General features: G+C 39.5%; 1 protein-coding gene across 1 annotated transcript in view; it reads left to right on the top strand.

Annotated features, from left to right (window-relative positions):
* Positions 1 to 16,407, top strand: part of ACOT11 (acyl-CoA thioesterase 11) — a 41,318-nt gene extending 24,911 nt beyond the window's left edge. The window contains exons 8-16 of the mRNA XM_015810869.1: positions 1,050 to 1,169; positions 1,695 to 1,839; positions 3,767 to 3,822; positions 9,664 to 9,730; positions 10,546 to 10,629; positions 12,502 to 12,635; positions 13,265 to 13,396; positions 13,972 to 14,098; positions 15,297 to 16,407. Coding sequence (XP_015666355.1) covers positions 1,050 to 1,169; positions 1,695 to 1,839; positions 3,767 to 3,822; positions 9,664 to 9,730; positions 10,546 to 10,629; positions 12,502 to 12,635; positions 13,265 to 13,396; positions 13,972 to 14,098; positions 15,297 to 15,452 — 1,021 coding nt within the window. The 3' untranslated portion in view covers positions 15,453 to 16,407. The remainder of the gene's footprint in view (positions 1 to 1,049; positions 1,170 to 1,694; positions 1,840 to 3,766; positions 3,823 to 9,663; positions 9,731 to 10,545; positions 10,630 to 12,501; positions 12,636 to 13,264; positions 13,397 to 13,971; positions 14,099 to 15,296) is intronic.
* Positions 16,408 to 16,729: the final 322 nt, after the last annotated feature.

Here is a 16,729-nt window from a genome sequence, read left to right as displayed (position 1 = left end):
CCTGCGCTCTTCACACGCCTCCTGCAGGGCATGTTTGGTAAAGTTCCTGCATGCAGGCTGCCGCCAAGCAGAGGGAGTAGCACAGCTAAGGAAAAGGGTAAAAAAAAATGGCGGACGGCGTTGTTTGGCGACCCCTGTGAAATGGTCGTGCGACCCCAAATGGGGTCGCGACCCACAGGTTGAGAACCGCTGCTCTAATCCATAGTGTAACTTGAATGTATTTGTTTGGTTTTCACTTCCCCTCCTTTTGTTTGGCGCTTAACCATGCACCTGGAATTGCAGTTCTGCTCTCTTCTATTTCTGCAGTTTCTTTGAAGCTAATGAAGGCAAGAGGTTAATTCCCAAGGATAATGGCGATGCACCTTTGTGATTTGGCTATTAGATTTTCCTTAGTTGTTATCAGATCAAGGCAGAGATATTTTTAAGTGTGATCCTGCTAACTAGAGATACATTGGAATTTTATTGGGACAGCAGGAAACATCCCCTCTCGAGAGATGCTGATTTTTCTACTTCCAAAGCTAATTTTTGTCCTTCTTGTGATTGAAAGTAGAAGCTACCACAGCCCAGCTGCTATAGAAATTCACTCCCTTCCACACTGACTAACATACCTCTTAGCATGCATTCTTCTTTATTCCCTTTTTCCTGAACCTCTGAAGCTGCCAGATTGTCTTTCATTTTTTATTAGCGATGAGCTAGCTGTTTTCCTTTAGGTGGCACTGTGTCTCCATTAATTCTGGGAATTTGGATGGTCATTATGTGGAAAAGAAGGAAAAGGGAAATTCAGTCTGTCCTTTGCTGCTTTCCCATGTTCTCTTATTGCTGGGACACCCGGAGGTCCTCTTGAACTGGCAAATAGCCTTTCTGTCAACAGGCCAGTGGAAATCCAGCTCGGGCATAGTTTGGCACTTGTAGTATAACAGTAAACTTGGGTTATTTCGTAACTTCTATCTGATCTGTTGCTGATTGGCAAACAGTACATGCATTACAGGTAACGGATGATGTTTTTTTAATGTGATCAAACTAGATTCTGTTTTTCTATGTTCTTCTAGCCGATTGTGCAATGCCTATCCCACCCTGAAGACCATTGAAATGTTCCATTTCAGGGGACCATCCCAAATTGGGGACCGCCTTCTGTTCAAGGCCATTGTTAACAATGCATTTAAGTACAGGTATGTCTTCCCGCCATCCTTCTAGAGCTAAGTGGATTTGGTCCGGAAGTCAGTAGAAATTTTATGGAGTCGTATAAATTAAACCATTTCACGATCTACTCTAATGAATGAAAAAACAATGAAGAGGAAGGTTGGAAGAGGGTTGTAAGAAATGGGGCATTTATTCCCCCCCGCTTACTCTTATTAGCTACAACTCCAGGCAATCCCAATATAGAACATTGTAGTTTGCCAATATCCGGAAAGCCACAAGCCATTTTATTTCGTTAATGGATAACTTCTAAAATCTGCTGACTTGACTTCATTAAAATAAATAAAGAGATAAGCACATAAATAAGCACATAAAAGATATAATAAGACATCATGTCTTCTTTAGAAAGTGTTTTGAAATTAATTCAAAGAAATGGTTAATCAACATGGGCTAGAATTCATTCCAACTGGTCATAATATCGTTCCCAGTGTGATCTCGGCAGATTTGTGCGTTCATTTACTTGTTTGCTCATTTTAAAATGTTGTTCTTGATTACAGCATGGAGGTTGGGGTGTGTGTCGAGGCCTATCGACATGAAATGGAAGTCAGCCGAAGACATATAAATAGTGCTTTCATGATTTTTGTAGTCCTCAATGAAGATGGTCAGCCACGTACACTTCCAATGCTGAAGCCAGAACCAGGGGTAAGGAAATGAAAATGACGTTGCACGGCTTTGACATTACACTGGTAGCCCAGAATGGTATATGACTGAAGGACATTTGCAGTGCAAATCCAATTTCCAGTTTGGGAACCACCTTAAAAAAACATGATGCACATGGAGAAAAAGGAATGAGAATTGTGACTTAAAGTAGGAATGCACATTCTCTACCCCAAGTTTTGGGTGGGGCCACGGAACTCTCTTAAAATAAAAGATGTCATTGAACTGTGACTTTTAATATGATAGAAAGGAAAACTATTCGACAGCAGTTCATTTAGTGACTGTTCAAAGTTATAAAAACACTGAAAAAGATGTGACTTATGAGTATTTTTCACACTTATGACCATTTCAGCATTTCCATGGTCAATTCAGAGGTTTGGCAACTGAATCATATTTATAATGGTTGCAGTATTCTGGGGTCATATGATCACTTTTGCAATCTTCTGCCAAGTAAGTCGATGGGAAAGCCGGATTCACTTAACAACCATGTTACTAACTTAACAACCACAGTGATTCACTTAACAACTGTGGCAAGAAAAGTTGTAAAGTGGGGCAAAACTCACATAATAAATGTCTCACTTAGCAACAGAAATTTTGGGCTGAATTGTAGTCAAAAGTCTGGAACTACCTATATATATGAAGTATTTAACTATATTTAATTATTTTTGTTGCACTTGTTTGGTGAAATGTAGTTCTTGCCATGGTACTTGAAGACTAAGAGTAGCTTGTGCCCTAAGAAGATTTAAATATTACTAAGCTAAAGTTTCATTTGCATAGTAGACATACAATCCTAGATCTTCTTCTATTTCTAGATTTAGATTTAAAACAAGCTGTTATTTCAACATGTTAGTCCTAAATGTGGTTGGCTGGTACTTTTGCTCACTCAGTGTGCAAATCCAGGCAGTTTAGTTAATTCGAGAACCCATAACTAAATTAAGCTGAATCACAGCCTATATGTCATATGTTTTTCCTTTCTTATTATTTTGCTTTGCACAAAAGTGAATATATAGAGAGAGTTGATGCTGTAAGTGGGACATAGTGAGATGAATCTAACTAAATGTGGAAAATAGCAATAAATGTCCCATGTAGAAGCAGCCTTGATTAGCTAGTAGGATATTTTTTTATGTATGGCTGTGTTTTTTCCTTTGGAGTCTTCTACTGTTGGCTGTATTTGTTATCTGTCAAGAATTGTCTTCCCCAAGGCAAGCATGCTCTAGTCTGCCTCCAGTAGGATGGCTGTATTTGCAATGTTCACTTGGAAGCAATGTTGCATAGTAGAAAGGTATTTGCAGAATTGGGAAGACCAATTGTGAAGAATTTACTAAAAAAAAAAAAAGATATAAAGACTGAAAGGGACCAATAGAAGAGAATATTTTATAACTCAGGATTGAACTGTGGGTCATGCATGTTGATGATGTTACCTAGTTCAGTAATGGAACATCTGCAAGGAAACCACCAAACTCAGAGAGTACCAAGGATCCCACAGGCTGAAAGGGAAAGAGAATAAAGTATTTTAAAAAAGGGACCTGCTGACACTGAATACGTTTGATTACAGATCCCAACCAATATTTACTGAATTGGGTCCTTAGTAAAACAGTGCCAATCTGAGTGAGTAACGTAGAAGAGCCATCCACAAAGCCTCTCTAGATTCTCTCACCTGACTATTGCTGTGGTTTTGAATAGACAGGAACATAGTCAGGCTTTAATTAAACAGAAGAGTCAAGTGAGGGGGCGTACTGTGCCTAGATCCAGCTTCCTTGCAGAATCCATAATGCTGGGAAAGGTGAACGAGAAGAAAAGGAAGAAGAGACAACCAGCGGTAAGGTGGAGGGACTTGATTACAGAGGCAAAAGGGGGACCTGAGGAGGCAGTGTGCATAATGTAATCCGTTCGTTTTATTTCCCTTTAACAGGATGGAGAAAGACGGTTTAAAGAAGCTAGCGCGAGGCAAAAAATTAGACTAGACAGGTTGGTAAAACATTTTCTTACTCTTTCAGCACTCTTTTCCTTCCCTACAGCTCTACGGCTGTTAAGTGAAAGGGAAGAGTGTAGAATTTTAATTACTGCATATATGGGTTTTTTTTCCTGTTGCACATTCGTAGGATAGAATTATGACCATATTTAGGAGGAGAAAATGGTTTGTGCATAACTAAATCTTTTTATCTATAGCAGTGATGGCGAACCTTTTAGAGACCGAGTGCCCAAACTGCAACCCAAAACCCACTTATGCATCGTCGGGTGCTGGGTGGGCGTGGCCCATTGGCTGGGTGTGGCCCATTGGGCAGGCGTGGCTACGGTAACGGCAGACTGGGCGGGACTAAAAAGTTCAATCAATCAATTCCAACTTTGCGAGATCTTTTTTTTTCCGCGAGAAGTTGAAATTGACTGATTGATTGAACCTTTTTTTTTTTTGTACACGGCGACGGAGGCCTAAAGCGAAAACGTTTTATAAAACCCAGCTGAAGGCCTAGGACGGGCGACGGCGCGCGTCCCCACAGAGAGGGCCCTGAGTGCTGCCTCTGGCACCCGTGCCATAGGTTCGCCACCACTGATCTATAGGTTTCATACTCAGACTTGCCAGTGGGTTAACACCCCCCATCCCCATCCAGGGAAGTGGAGGCTGAATGTTAGAGCTGTGCAAATGATTTGGAAGAAGAACTTGAGACCTAGTACAAACAGGACTTGGCTGCTCTTCCTTCAAGGAGACTGGTTTTTTTCAGACTTCGGCCGAGCCTGACAAAAAGGGGTTGCGGCTTTAAGGGTCATCTGAGTGGATTCTTTAAAACAAGGGTAGGTTTTTTGTTTTTTTTACAGGCTCACCCATACTCCTGAAAATAATTGGGGCTACTTTAATGATTAGCAGCCTCGCTTTGTGCGTATTCCACAGGAGACAGAGATTTTTGTGTTTTTTGCTTTTCTGCTTACATTTCGATTTAGTGGACTTTGGGTGCCTTGGTTGGATATTTCATTTGGATGCTGCCCGCAATTAACGTTTGTTTGTTATTCCCAAAATAGTCCAGACAGTTTTTGCTTTGTTGTATGTTATTAGTATTATTTCTTCCGTGCATGCAATAGAGCTCTGTCTTCTGCACTTACATTGGTATTCTTAGCATATTGCTTTTTCCACTTGTTAGTGGGTTGGCTTCCCTGCTGCTACTGTGGCTTCAAACGTTTGAATGGTGAGCAGGAAAAGCAAATGTCTGTTAAATTGAGGATTTTCTATGGTTTTTTTCCCCCCTTCTTCCTTGGAAGGGACCAGTCTGTTGCCCATCTCAAAGCATGCTTCAGATTTTGTGCTGCTGCAGCTTTTTTGTGAACACAGTTTGTGTGCCTGCAAATATATTTGTATAAGGAATAAGGTCCAGACACATGTTTTCTTTAAAAAGACATGTAAACATATTTATATGTAAAACACCTAAGAAGCTATATTGAGCATTAATTACACTACGATGTTTCAGTCGGAAAAAAAACCTCCACTGAACCAAAAAACCAGGAAGAGAATTGCAGGCAAAGATTTCAATATATATGTATTGGAATTTCTCTAACCTAAATTATTCTGATAGGAAGAACACAGATGATCCGTGTTTTCCTCCTCTTTGCTCATCTCTCTGTTTTAGATTTTTATTCTGCTGGCAACATTACTTATAAAACGGATTCCTCTTTCTAAGCTCTTTATTTCTGCCTGCTTCCAGTTCTGCCTTATGGTTACCTTACAACCCCTTCCCATTTGCCTCTTGTTATGTCACAAAGCTTTCACGGTGTATTTATAGCCTTTCTGTTTGTTATCTCTCATATATAATTTATCTGGGAACATGGATGGAGACAGCCTGCATTATCCTGGAGGCCACTGTTCTTGAGGCATTAATACCTGATTAGTGACATCTTCACGTGAGCAGTGAGAAAAGGCAGGCTAGGAAGAGCTAGAGAACACATACACAGGGAGAACATAACAGGCACTGCTATATTAAATAGGATGCTCTACGTTAAGGGTTCACAGCCTTCTTCAGCTTGAGAATTCTCTCTCTTTTGACATCTCTCTGGCTTAATCATTTGTCTCTGTCACTCGCCAGCTTGTGAATTCCAGGTATTCAACCTATGGGGGAAACTGCTGCAGAATGAACCGTAAAAATAATCTAAAGCATCCTTTATCTTAATTGTTTGCCTGAATATCTGGAGTGTCTGGATAAGGAAGGAGGCCGTTAATATTTCACTTAGACCGAAATCAGTATTTGTTCGGAGGAGTCAGAGGTCTAGATAGGCAAAATTTAAATGTAGGAAGTCAGAGGATCTGCTGTCTTTGGAAGTTGCTAAGGATCTACAGACAGAAGCCTGAGATAATATCATGGGCATTCTCAGGAGATTTATTTATGGTTTGTGGAGGTAAATTCTGCTTTCCTTCAGGAGTATAAATGGACATACATAGGTTTTCCTCCTCACCTTTTCTTCCACAAGGAAAAAAATCCATGTAATATTTTGGATTGAGAAAGGGTGACTGGCCCAAAGTCACTCAGTGGGCTTTCATAATGGAAGGTGACCTAGAACTTGGGTCTCCTAAGTTCAGTGTCTTCACTGTTACATCACAGCCTTGGGACCACTGGCCAACTCTATGGCTTCAATGACTAGTCCCAAAAACCCATTTCCCAGAGGCAAACTACCATACTCTAGAGCAGTGGTTCTCAACCTGTGGGTCGGGACCCCATTTGGGGTCGATCGACCATTTCATGGGGGTCGCCAAGCAAGGCTGTCCGCCATTTTTTTTGTCCACCATTTTTTTCCCCTTTTCCGGTGGGTGCCTTACCTCCCTTGGGCTGGGCCAGCTGGTGGTCGGCCTGCTCCATCTCTGCCGTTTGCCAGCTACGCCTCGGCCGGCGCACGGGGCAGAACCACGCATGTGCGGCGCTCCCGGGCAGGGAAAGTCCTCGACTTACGACCGGTTGGGTAGTCCTCGACTTACGACCGGTTTAGTCCTCGACTTACGACCGGTTTAGTCCTCGACTTACGACCGGTTGGGGTCGCGGCATTAAAAAGGTTGAGAACCACTGCTCTAGAGCAGGATTTCTCAACCATGGCAACTTTCAAGCGTATGAACTTCATTTCCCCAAAGGGGTTTCCCTGATAAAGTAAATCACCATAAGAAGTATTCAGTAAATGGACGTAGATATATGATCGTTATGAAGGCTCTCCTAGTCTTTCTCCTATAGCCACTATGTGGGAAAGAGGACAATAGTGCTTTATAAATGAAATATATAGCCCTTGTGAGAGACACAGTGAGTGTTTGCTGTGTGAGTGGCAGTGTATTAATGCCTGAACTGTGTCATCCATACCTCTACCTGCTATGGAACACATACACATAGGCATTTTCTATAACTTTGAGATCTTCTTACTCATAAATAACACTTTCTCTATTGGAACAGAAAGTAATATATAATTATTTCTTAAGAACCAGTATCTCTGGAGGGATGCACTCAGCTTACACACATACCTCAATCTTTTTGTTTAACTTGCCTGTGAACTTTATCCTGTCTCTTCCTGTCTTTTTAACATCTTTAGTTTAAAAAGTATCTATTCTAGTTGATGTGCTTTGCAAAGTTGAACTTGGTTATTTACCATTGCTCTTTTTGAAGGTGATAAATACCTGTTATCTGCCAGATTTCTCCTTATCCACATTTCTTTATCTAAGACCCTGAGAACGAGATTGTAAAGGCTTGATAGTTGAGCAGTTCATAGGAACCTGTTGTGACTTTGTGTTCCTGGAGTCCAAGGTTTTTGCTGGGCTCCTGCACTGAGTCACACAGCAGGCAGCCTCTTTCCTTTTGCTTCTAATTCCCAAAATGGACTTTCATTAGTGTTTGCATGCCGTAAACCTTTCCTGAAAGTAACCCCAAATGAAGACTTTTATTTATCCGAAAGGAAAATGAAACATTTCATTCAAATCTGTAAGTGTTGGGGGGGAGGGGGGGTTTAACTTATATTTGCTGAGGATGTGGCAATAGAGGAGGATATTTGGAAGAAGATTGGAAATTGTGAGGTGCAGTCAGTGACTAAAAGAAAGACGGGAGCTCCTGTCTTAGCTTTTGCATTTCTCTTGCCATCCTCCGTGCACAGAAAGTGTGAGTTTCCAAGAGGGAATCTACCTTTGGGGTAGAGTTACTGCCATGAACATTTTGGAAAACCAGGATCCTCAAAAGTTTGATAGGACAAGCATACCTGCCGAGAGGACTTCTAAGCATCTAGAAGTGGGACTTGTTGCAGAGTAAGCATCCTTTTGCTTGCAGCCCAATACAGGCAGTCCTCAACGTACAACAGTTCATTTAGTAACTTAACAACCGCAGTGGTTCACTTAAGAAACGGGTCAAGAAAAGTTGTAAAATGGGGCAAAACCCATTGAACAAATGTCCCACTTAACAACAGAACTTTTGGGCTCAGTTGTGGTGGTAAGTCAAGGCCTACCTGTATAAAGGCATTTATTTATTTTCTTTCTGCAAACAAAAAGAAAACACAGCTTGATATGCTAAAGATCTCTTACCAGTTTGGCACTCCACCTCCCCAAATGTACATAAAGTAAACTGAGGTAAATAGATCCATTTGCAGCATAGAAGCAGTCTGTGTGTTCTTAACTGAGCATAAGAGTAATTAAATATTAGGGGACTTTCTATCAAATAAGCATTCATACGTTTATGCTTTCTGAGTCTAGATTTCCAGTTTCTCTTTCTCTCCGTGAATATGTTTGTACTTATGCATTTGTCTGTTAGCTAATAGTTTGTGTACATGTACACAGATGGATATGAATTCTACGAATGGATGCCGTTGTATTTAATCAATAGTCATCGTTTACTAATTTAACTTTTTCTCCTGGCCTCAGATTTGTCTGGCACCTGGCCTCTGGCTGATGCATATATTTGCATATATCTATAAGCACAGTTGCTCAGAAGGCTGGAAAATCTCCAGGGTTGCTTTTCCAGCTGACAAGAGTTGAGTGTCTTTAAACTGGTGTCAGCTTTCTTTGGAAACCAGTGTATAAACTGCAAGATTGCTTCTTGGGCAGGATTCTAGAATGATGTATCTTTAGTGCCAAAATATGCAATAGACTGGGGAGAGATGACAGAATCTATAATCCCTCGTGCAAGTGTGGGCCTTTTGATAATTCATGAGAAAAGGCAGTAGAATTTATGGCATAAGCTAGAGTAAGGCTGAAACAGAGTGACCCTAGGTCTCTGCCTATATCTAACTGCTTTGAAGAATCTACCAAAAACTTTATAGACCATGTACATTCTATCACAGTGAAGGAGTATATTTAATTAGACAATACAATATTTCCCTTCTGCATTGGAGCTCTGTGTTAGAGTTAAAAGTGGGTGTCCTTTTGCCATATGAGGTCTTAACTTGTCTCTCTGTGTGTGTATATGTGTGTGGATGGATGTGTTTGTGTTTCTTTGAGTCAGTCTTGACTCCTATAGACTACCTAGATATGTTCTTCAGTTTTCTTGGCAAGGTTTTCAGAAGTGGTTTGCAGTTGCCTCTTTCCTAGGGCTGAGAGAAAGTGACCGGCCCACAGTCACCTTTGTTCCTAAGGCAAAACTAAAACTCATGGTCTCCCAGTTTCTAGCTTGGTTTCTTTAACCAGTATACCAGTGTGGCTTGCTTAACTTGCCTTATGTTCCCTAAAAGAAATACGTCGTTTCTTACATATTGTTTTGGGGAAAGTGATATTCAAAACATGTTTGCTGTTTTCCATGTGTAAGAGAAACTGTTCTTAATATGTTTTGTCCTACTCATGTTAGATTAATATGTTACATTTGCTTTTTACAGAAAATATGTTGTGTCCTGCAAATATACTGAAGTACCTTTATCTGTGCCTTGGGACCAGAGTAACAAGGTAAGTTTCCATCTGCTTCTCTGACCGGGGATTTCATTTCATTCCATTCCTTTCAAACACTACAGTGATCCAAACGTCTCTTCTTCTCCCTTTGAAGCCTCAACTTCAAATTCTTATGGATATTTTGTTGCTTAGCCTCTTTTGTGCGCAACCTGATGGGACTTGGAGCTGATGGGATGACATCTTCAAAACACTCTATAGACAGCATGTTTTTGTAGGGGGGGTCTCAAGATAAGTCTTGCACTATGGACAATAAAATGTTCAAGTCCAGAAGAATGAGCTCCATTCAACAGTTATCTGGCATAGATACTGTTATTTATGAACCAAGATAAATAAATGTCTTTTCTGCTATCTCAGAAATGGCATTACGGTATGCAGAATGAAACTGAGTGGAGCATCTCTTCAGGCCCAACTTTGTTCGTATGTCTGAAAAACCAAACATTCAGAAGTAAAGAGTTTACTTATTTCCCACTGGTTTATTATTGCAGAGATAACTTTAGTTTTACACCTTGCTTTTAGAAACTTAGGACACTGGCAAATTTCCACTGATGCTTTCTGTGATTTTTAGAACCGCAAAACTCCCAGGCAGCTGTTCCAAAAAAATGCAGTCATATCTTATTTCTAGAGCACTTGACAGGTATTTAGTGCTTTCATTAAGCTGCACAGTTACGCCCATGGTCCACTGATTTCATACAGGTCAAAGCACTGATGAGTGGAAGACATTGGAGAAGGTTATAGCATTGCTCAATATATTAAAGAAAAGCCAGCAGAAAACTCGACTTCATTGTATTTTTTTAAATATATACCCAATGCAGGTTTATCTGAGTTATAACAACGTTACTGCACTGAAGACATTGGTAGCTAAAGCCAACTGGGTACTTGCATCTGAAAGAGACAAGGTAACTAACCCATCTCCAGCCCAAGTGGCCCAATTTATGACCATGTGTCCAGGTTATCAAGCCTCTCCAAGCAGCACTTCCCCTGCACAGAATATCATCATGGATCACTTTTCCCCAATTGGGTGTCTTTCAGGTGTCTTGAAATTACAGCCACCCAAATTCTCATTTTGATTGTATTTTGGGGATTGAAGATATCAGCCTGAGGAAAGTTATCCACCTTTAAGGAAAGGCAATCTGATCCCTCTAGATCAGTGGCCCCCAACCTTTTGGGTACCAGGGACCGGTTCCACGGAGAAAGTTTTTTCCATGGACCGGAGGGGGCATGGTTTCGCATGCTGCCTGTATCCCGTGGATGAGGTTTCACTTGTTTGCACGGCCCGGTTTTTGGCATGATGGGGCCAGGTGCCAGTCCACGGATCGGGGGTTGGGCACCCCTGCTCTAGATTGTTTGGATCACCACTTCTGCCCACTCTTGCTATGGACTGTATTGGCAAAACCTGATTGGAATTAAAATCAAAACACCTATAAAGCAGTGGGTTCCTTGTCCCCCTCCCACCCTAGTTGACCATTGCCCAGATGACAACACCATTGTGGGAGATAATGCCTTCTAAAAATTTTGATTGCTAAGTTGAATTAACTGGTATACTGTGATCTTTGAGTAGCTGAAAATAATAGAATGTTAACATTACTGATCCTCTTGGATAACATTATGAAACATTTAGTATTGTAATTTTTCTGTTTATTGTTTTGGTATTTCAGGCTGATTTTTTATTCTCGTATCCCACTACTACATATAGCAGTTAGCTTTGCTTTAGTATCTCCCAATAATCAATCAGAACGTAGGATTATTTTCATCAGTAAGATCATCGTCATCCCCTTTTATTGTTGGAGATACCACTTCATGTAGCTAATGCCTAGGGATTGCTGAATGGCAGAAGAGGAGATAGAAGAACTTTACTTTTTTTAGTGCTTTGACCACTCCTTTGAGCTTGTTCCCCATCTTAGCTGTGTAACACTTCTCTGCCAAGTGACAGATGGGTGGATCGCACATCAGCACAGCTACAAGGAAAGGCCCCAAATGAACTTTCCTTTCCAGAGACACAAGGACATTTTTGACTCTAAAAGATTCTGAGTGGTGCTTGCATGTGTAAGATGCCTCAGGGTATCTACAGCCAATCCTCTTTCTATTTTTAAAAAACAAATTCACGTTGAGTAGAAGTGATGTCCTTAACAATACAAACCATTAATTTTCAATAAGGTGGAGAAATATCAGCTGCACATTTGTAGCAGTAGTTGCTAACATTTCTAACTGCATTCCACTTCAGGACTGTGTTCAGGCAATGATTCAAATCCCTATAGGTCAGTGTTTCTCAACCTTGGCAACTTTACGATGTGTGGACTTCAACTCCCAGAATTCTCCAGCTAGTGTTGCTAGCTGGAGAATTTTGGGAGTTGAAGTCCACACATCGTAAAGTTGCCAAGGTTGAGAAACACTGCTATAGGTGTATATCCTGATTTAAATAGTGACAGAGAAAAAAGGACAAATGGTGGTGGATATTATGGAGGTGCCCTGACAGCAACTGGTCAGGCAGCAGTGCTTTAAGGCTGAGTATTTTAAATAATCATGATGACAATACGTAGCTGTTGAGGATATTCTAGTGATTCTCAAATGTTCTTCCTCTAATGCATCTTATACTGATGAGATGAATTCCTTGAAGGGGACATTATTTGAGAAATAATGCTGGTCTTCATTGAATTCATATGATGCTTTTGTTTTTGTCACTTATTTTATCCATTTCATAAAACAATGATTGCATATTTTCACACTCGCAATGCACTCTGTGGTAACATGTTGAACTCGGTCGTTTTAAGTTCAAGATGTACGTTCTGGAAGAGGACAAGTTTCTCTCTGTCCGAATTGAGATGACCATCCGCTTTAATGTGCTGCAAGCCTTCTTGTTGCTGTCCAATCTACGAAACAGACCCGAGTGGGACAGACATTGTGCGTAAGTACTTTGGAAAATCTTTCTTTTTTTTAAATTAGAGATTATGACTTCATTTTTTTTTATTTTGGAAATTTCTGCACAGATATATAGAAATGACAATTAATAATAGCAGCAAAAATCTTGAGTTTCTCATAATCCAGATAAAGTGCCTTACAGTTAGTTCTAGTAGTTTTTTGCATTTGGCAGAATCCTAACACAGGTCACATCCCATTCATACCGGCGGTATTCATACCACATACTAAATGAAGCCAATTACAAACCTACCGGTTGCATTTATGCAGCGTGTCAAGTTTGTTTAGCTGAAATATTGCTTTGTTGTGAATGGGCATGTTGTGTGAACACAGGCCATTTAATTAATTTCTGACTTAATGTTTTGTGCCAGTCCAAAAATGCAGGTCTTAAGTTGATGATTATTGCACCAATAATTCTAAAAACTTTTTTTTTCCCTTTGGGGTTAGACTAGTAGTTTTTAGTCATTAGAAGGCAAGAATAAAAATTATTGCTGTCTTCCTGGTGGTGGTTACAGCTTAATAAACACCCATATTTTTCAACCTTCAAAGGAACAAAAAGTAGAAACATTGTACCTGGAGTTAATATGTACATTTCATATGTGTGCATTGTTTTTGCAGGAGCTGTGAACTTGTCCAGCAAGTTGACAAGGATGACATGATTTATCATGTAATTAGTCATACTGTCAGTGAAGAAAACAAGCCTTTGGACTTTGTTGTCCTGGTATCGCAAAGAAAACCTTGTGGCACAGGGTATGTTAGCTAGGCATTCCTCAAAAGCCCAGTTTTTAATGGCATTCTTTTAAATGAATTTGGACGAAAGCTTTCAGAATTCGCAATTGGGTATTGTCCGAAATTCATCTGGGGGCACCAGGCTGGGAAGGCTGGAATTACCTTTGGCTTCAATATTGTACATATCGAAGTCTATGAATTAGCTCCAATTTGATTTGAATTTTTAAAAATCAACGGAGAAGCAATTTGATTCTTGGACATTGCAGTTTGAATGGCCTCTTTCACTTTTAGGAGTGGGAAAACAAAGACTGCTGCTCATGGGCAAAATTCCATCCAAGTTTTATTCTGCTCAACAGTTTAGTCTACATTGTCAAATATTTTTTGAAAAGTTGATTCAATCTAAGATTCAGTTGAATTGCCAGGAATTCTCCAAACCAAAGTTTTGTGCCCACACACCTATAGAAGTTACGCTAGTTCCAAGCTAAAGTTTTTTTTTAAAGTGTCAGGTTCCAGAGTACTTGATAAGTGGAATAAGGTTGCATTGATGGTCCTTGCTTGCTCTGACCACATTTTCTTTTCTTTTTTCTTTTTTTCAGGGATCCCTATGTTTTAGCATTCAGATCAGTTACATTGCCAACACACCCTGCAAAGCCAGAGTATACCCGTGCAGAGACTTTATGTTCTGGCTTTTGTTTTTGGCAAGAAACAGACGAACTTACCAAGGTAAACATTTGCCTTAGAAGTAGACAACAATTGTGAAATTGTTCATACTTGCAAAACAGTTCCCTTTCACACTCCCAGTTGGTCTAATTCTGGCTTTCTACAACATCAAATTCACACCAACTACAGTTTGTGCTAGCCTCCAAGCTGCTGTTTGGAAATCATAGCTTTTTTATTATTTATAGCAGGGGTTGTAAGGTATCTGGACGTGAAATTTTTGGTGAGGAGCGGATGGAGGCTCTGAGCCAACAAATCTCTGAACTCATGTCTCTGCTCTGGATTGCAACTTGTGTAAGAATTTCAGTTCAACTCCCTAGCATATTTTTTCATAGAGTGAACTCTCTTAAATAATGAACTACTTTGGGATTTCCTTTCTATCCGTGTGTTTTACCTCTTCCAGTTTTTATTTTTATTCTTCTGCTATCCAGTATAAGATTGGTTAGACATTGTAGTCTTTCCATATTTTTTTAGTAAGGAAAATATTCTGTTCAGATTCCATGACACTTTCTGAGCACTCTTAATGGGATGAATTCTTAATGTGGACATTGTTAGGATCTATTGTTATCTATATGCTATTAATTAATGTTTTTCTCTGTAAGCGAATGTAGAAAATATATAATATCAAGAAATCAGCCTTCATTTGGTATGGGTATATATCATTCCAAGTTACAGATGAGCAACATGAGGCTTTACAAATATTTTAAACCAACAATAATGACTATTAGTAAGCTGTAGTGACACTGTTAAGAGATGGAGAAGCCAACAGCAAACTTTTATTGTCTTAAACATGCCATGATTTATTCATTGGTCTCATATTGGTTGATATTATATCCAGTCAAAAACATTTCAGCCTAATTATGACTTAACACCCACTATGAAATCCTTAACTGCAAGAGTTAATTTATGCATTAAGGATATATAGTTAAAATAGGTTACAAGCTGTGTTTCACACATAACAGGATGCTTACATGGGTTGTTTTCTTGATCACCACCACATTGCCAATATAATGGCTCACTCTTGAGCTCATGCACTTCAGTGCATTTGCAATTTCCAGAGACAGCCAAGCATGTTCTTGTGTTTAAGCCTGAAAATGAGCGATCTGGCATTCCATTTGATGCTTATGTTGGAAAAGGAAATTGATAGACTTTATATGGTCCCAAGATTCCAAAGAATCAGCTGATAAGCTTTGTTTGTTTCTAGGTGTCATACTATCATCAGGCTACATCAGGTGTGCTCTCCTATATCACAACAAATGTAACTGGCCTGTCTTCAAGTTTCTATCGCACTTTTCAAGACTGCGAGCAATTCCTCCTGAAGAACAAAGACAATGTCTCCGTTGGGCTTCAGAATCTTTAGCTGCACCAAGATTTTTCTGTCTGTCCCATGATGAACTTTGTTGTAAATACAATTAGAAATCACTCCACTGAGTATGTGAAGAAGAGAGGAGAATTGAAAACGGACCTGTTCAAATGCTTCAATTTATGTAGCCAGTCTTAGGGGAAAACCCATTTAGGGAGACTTCTGAGCTAAATCAAAATTTTCTATCCAGGTCAACCTAATGATCAGAGCTTTAGTAGTCAGGGTATAAGTGAGCAAAATGGGAAGATTCTTCCAGGATTTTGCAAGTCCTTACTTGCCTCCATGTTGGCTTCTGTTGAAGTCCTATATGATGATCAGAAAAATCTGATGAAAAGTAGAACTTCAAACTTGATACTTTTTGGTGAGGGTCTTCTATCACCATTTTTTCCTTGTTCAGGACACTAGGAATTAAAGCACAGATTGCAATTTTGTATTAAATTCAGCTTAAGCAAGCTGTCAAAGTGAAATGTATTTTAAAGTGCCTTTTAATCAAGGGAATAAGATTTGAAAGAGTGAAAAGTCATAGGAAGATATCTTTTTTTAACAGGAGAATCTACAACATAATATTGGGGATGGTGGTGGGTTATCATACCATTAAATATGTATGAAACTTCAAAGCACACTGTACAAACACAGCAAATTACTGAAATCATGTCACATGTAAACAAAAATTTTAGACATTCCTTATGCATAGTTTCTCCTGAATGTTAGGAAATTGCTGATATGTTTTATTAAGGTTTGATTATTTTGCCACCAAGAAATTATTCCTCAGTTTTATTTTTGGTATTTTGGAAGAAATGTTATTCTTTGATGACAGAATACCTCATTATCTATTTTGGTAGATGGTTCTTTTCCCCTAAGGTTTTGTGCAAATTTTTGCCATGCCAAGCTTCCCAAATTTTTTAAAGGCTTCTAAGGCAGTGGAAGGTTATTGAAATTAATGACAATAAAAGTTATGTGAAAAGAAGAAGAATCTTGTTATCTCCTATTTTTGTTCTGGAAAATATAGCAAGTATTCATTTCCCTTTTTTAGTATAAATTAGTGTTTCTCAACCTTGGAAACGTTAAGATGCATGGACTACAACTCCCAGAATTCTCCAGCCAGCATGATTGGCTAGGGAATTCTGGGAGTTGACGTCCACACATCTTAAAGTTCCCAGATTAAGAAACACTAGAATAAATACAGATTAATCAAAAAGGACAATGGATCTTGACTTTCTAGCCTGTAAAAGTCCAACAACCTCTCAAGAATGTAAGTTCCTCATCCCTGGCTT

This window comes from Protobothrops mucrosquamatus, unplaced genomic scaffold (genome assembly GCF_001527695.2).
Source record: "Protobothrops mucrosquamatus isolate PMUCROS unplaced genomic scaffold, P.Mucros_1.0 scaffold24, whole genome shotgun sequence".
Classification (NCBI taxonomy): Eukaryota; Metazoa; Chordata; class Lepidosauria; order Squamata; family Viperidae; genus Protobothrops; species Protobothrops mucrosquamatus.
This window is presented reverse-complemented; position numbering and strand designations above follow the sequence as displayed.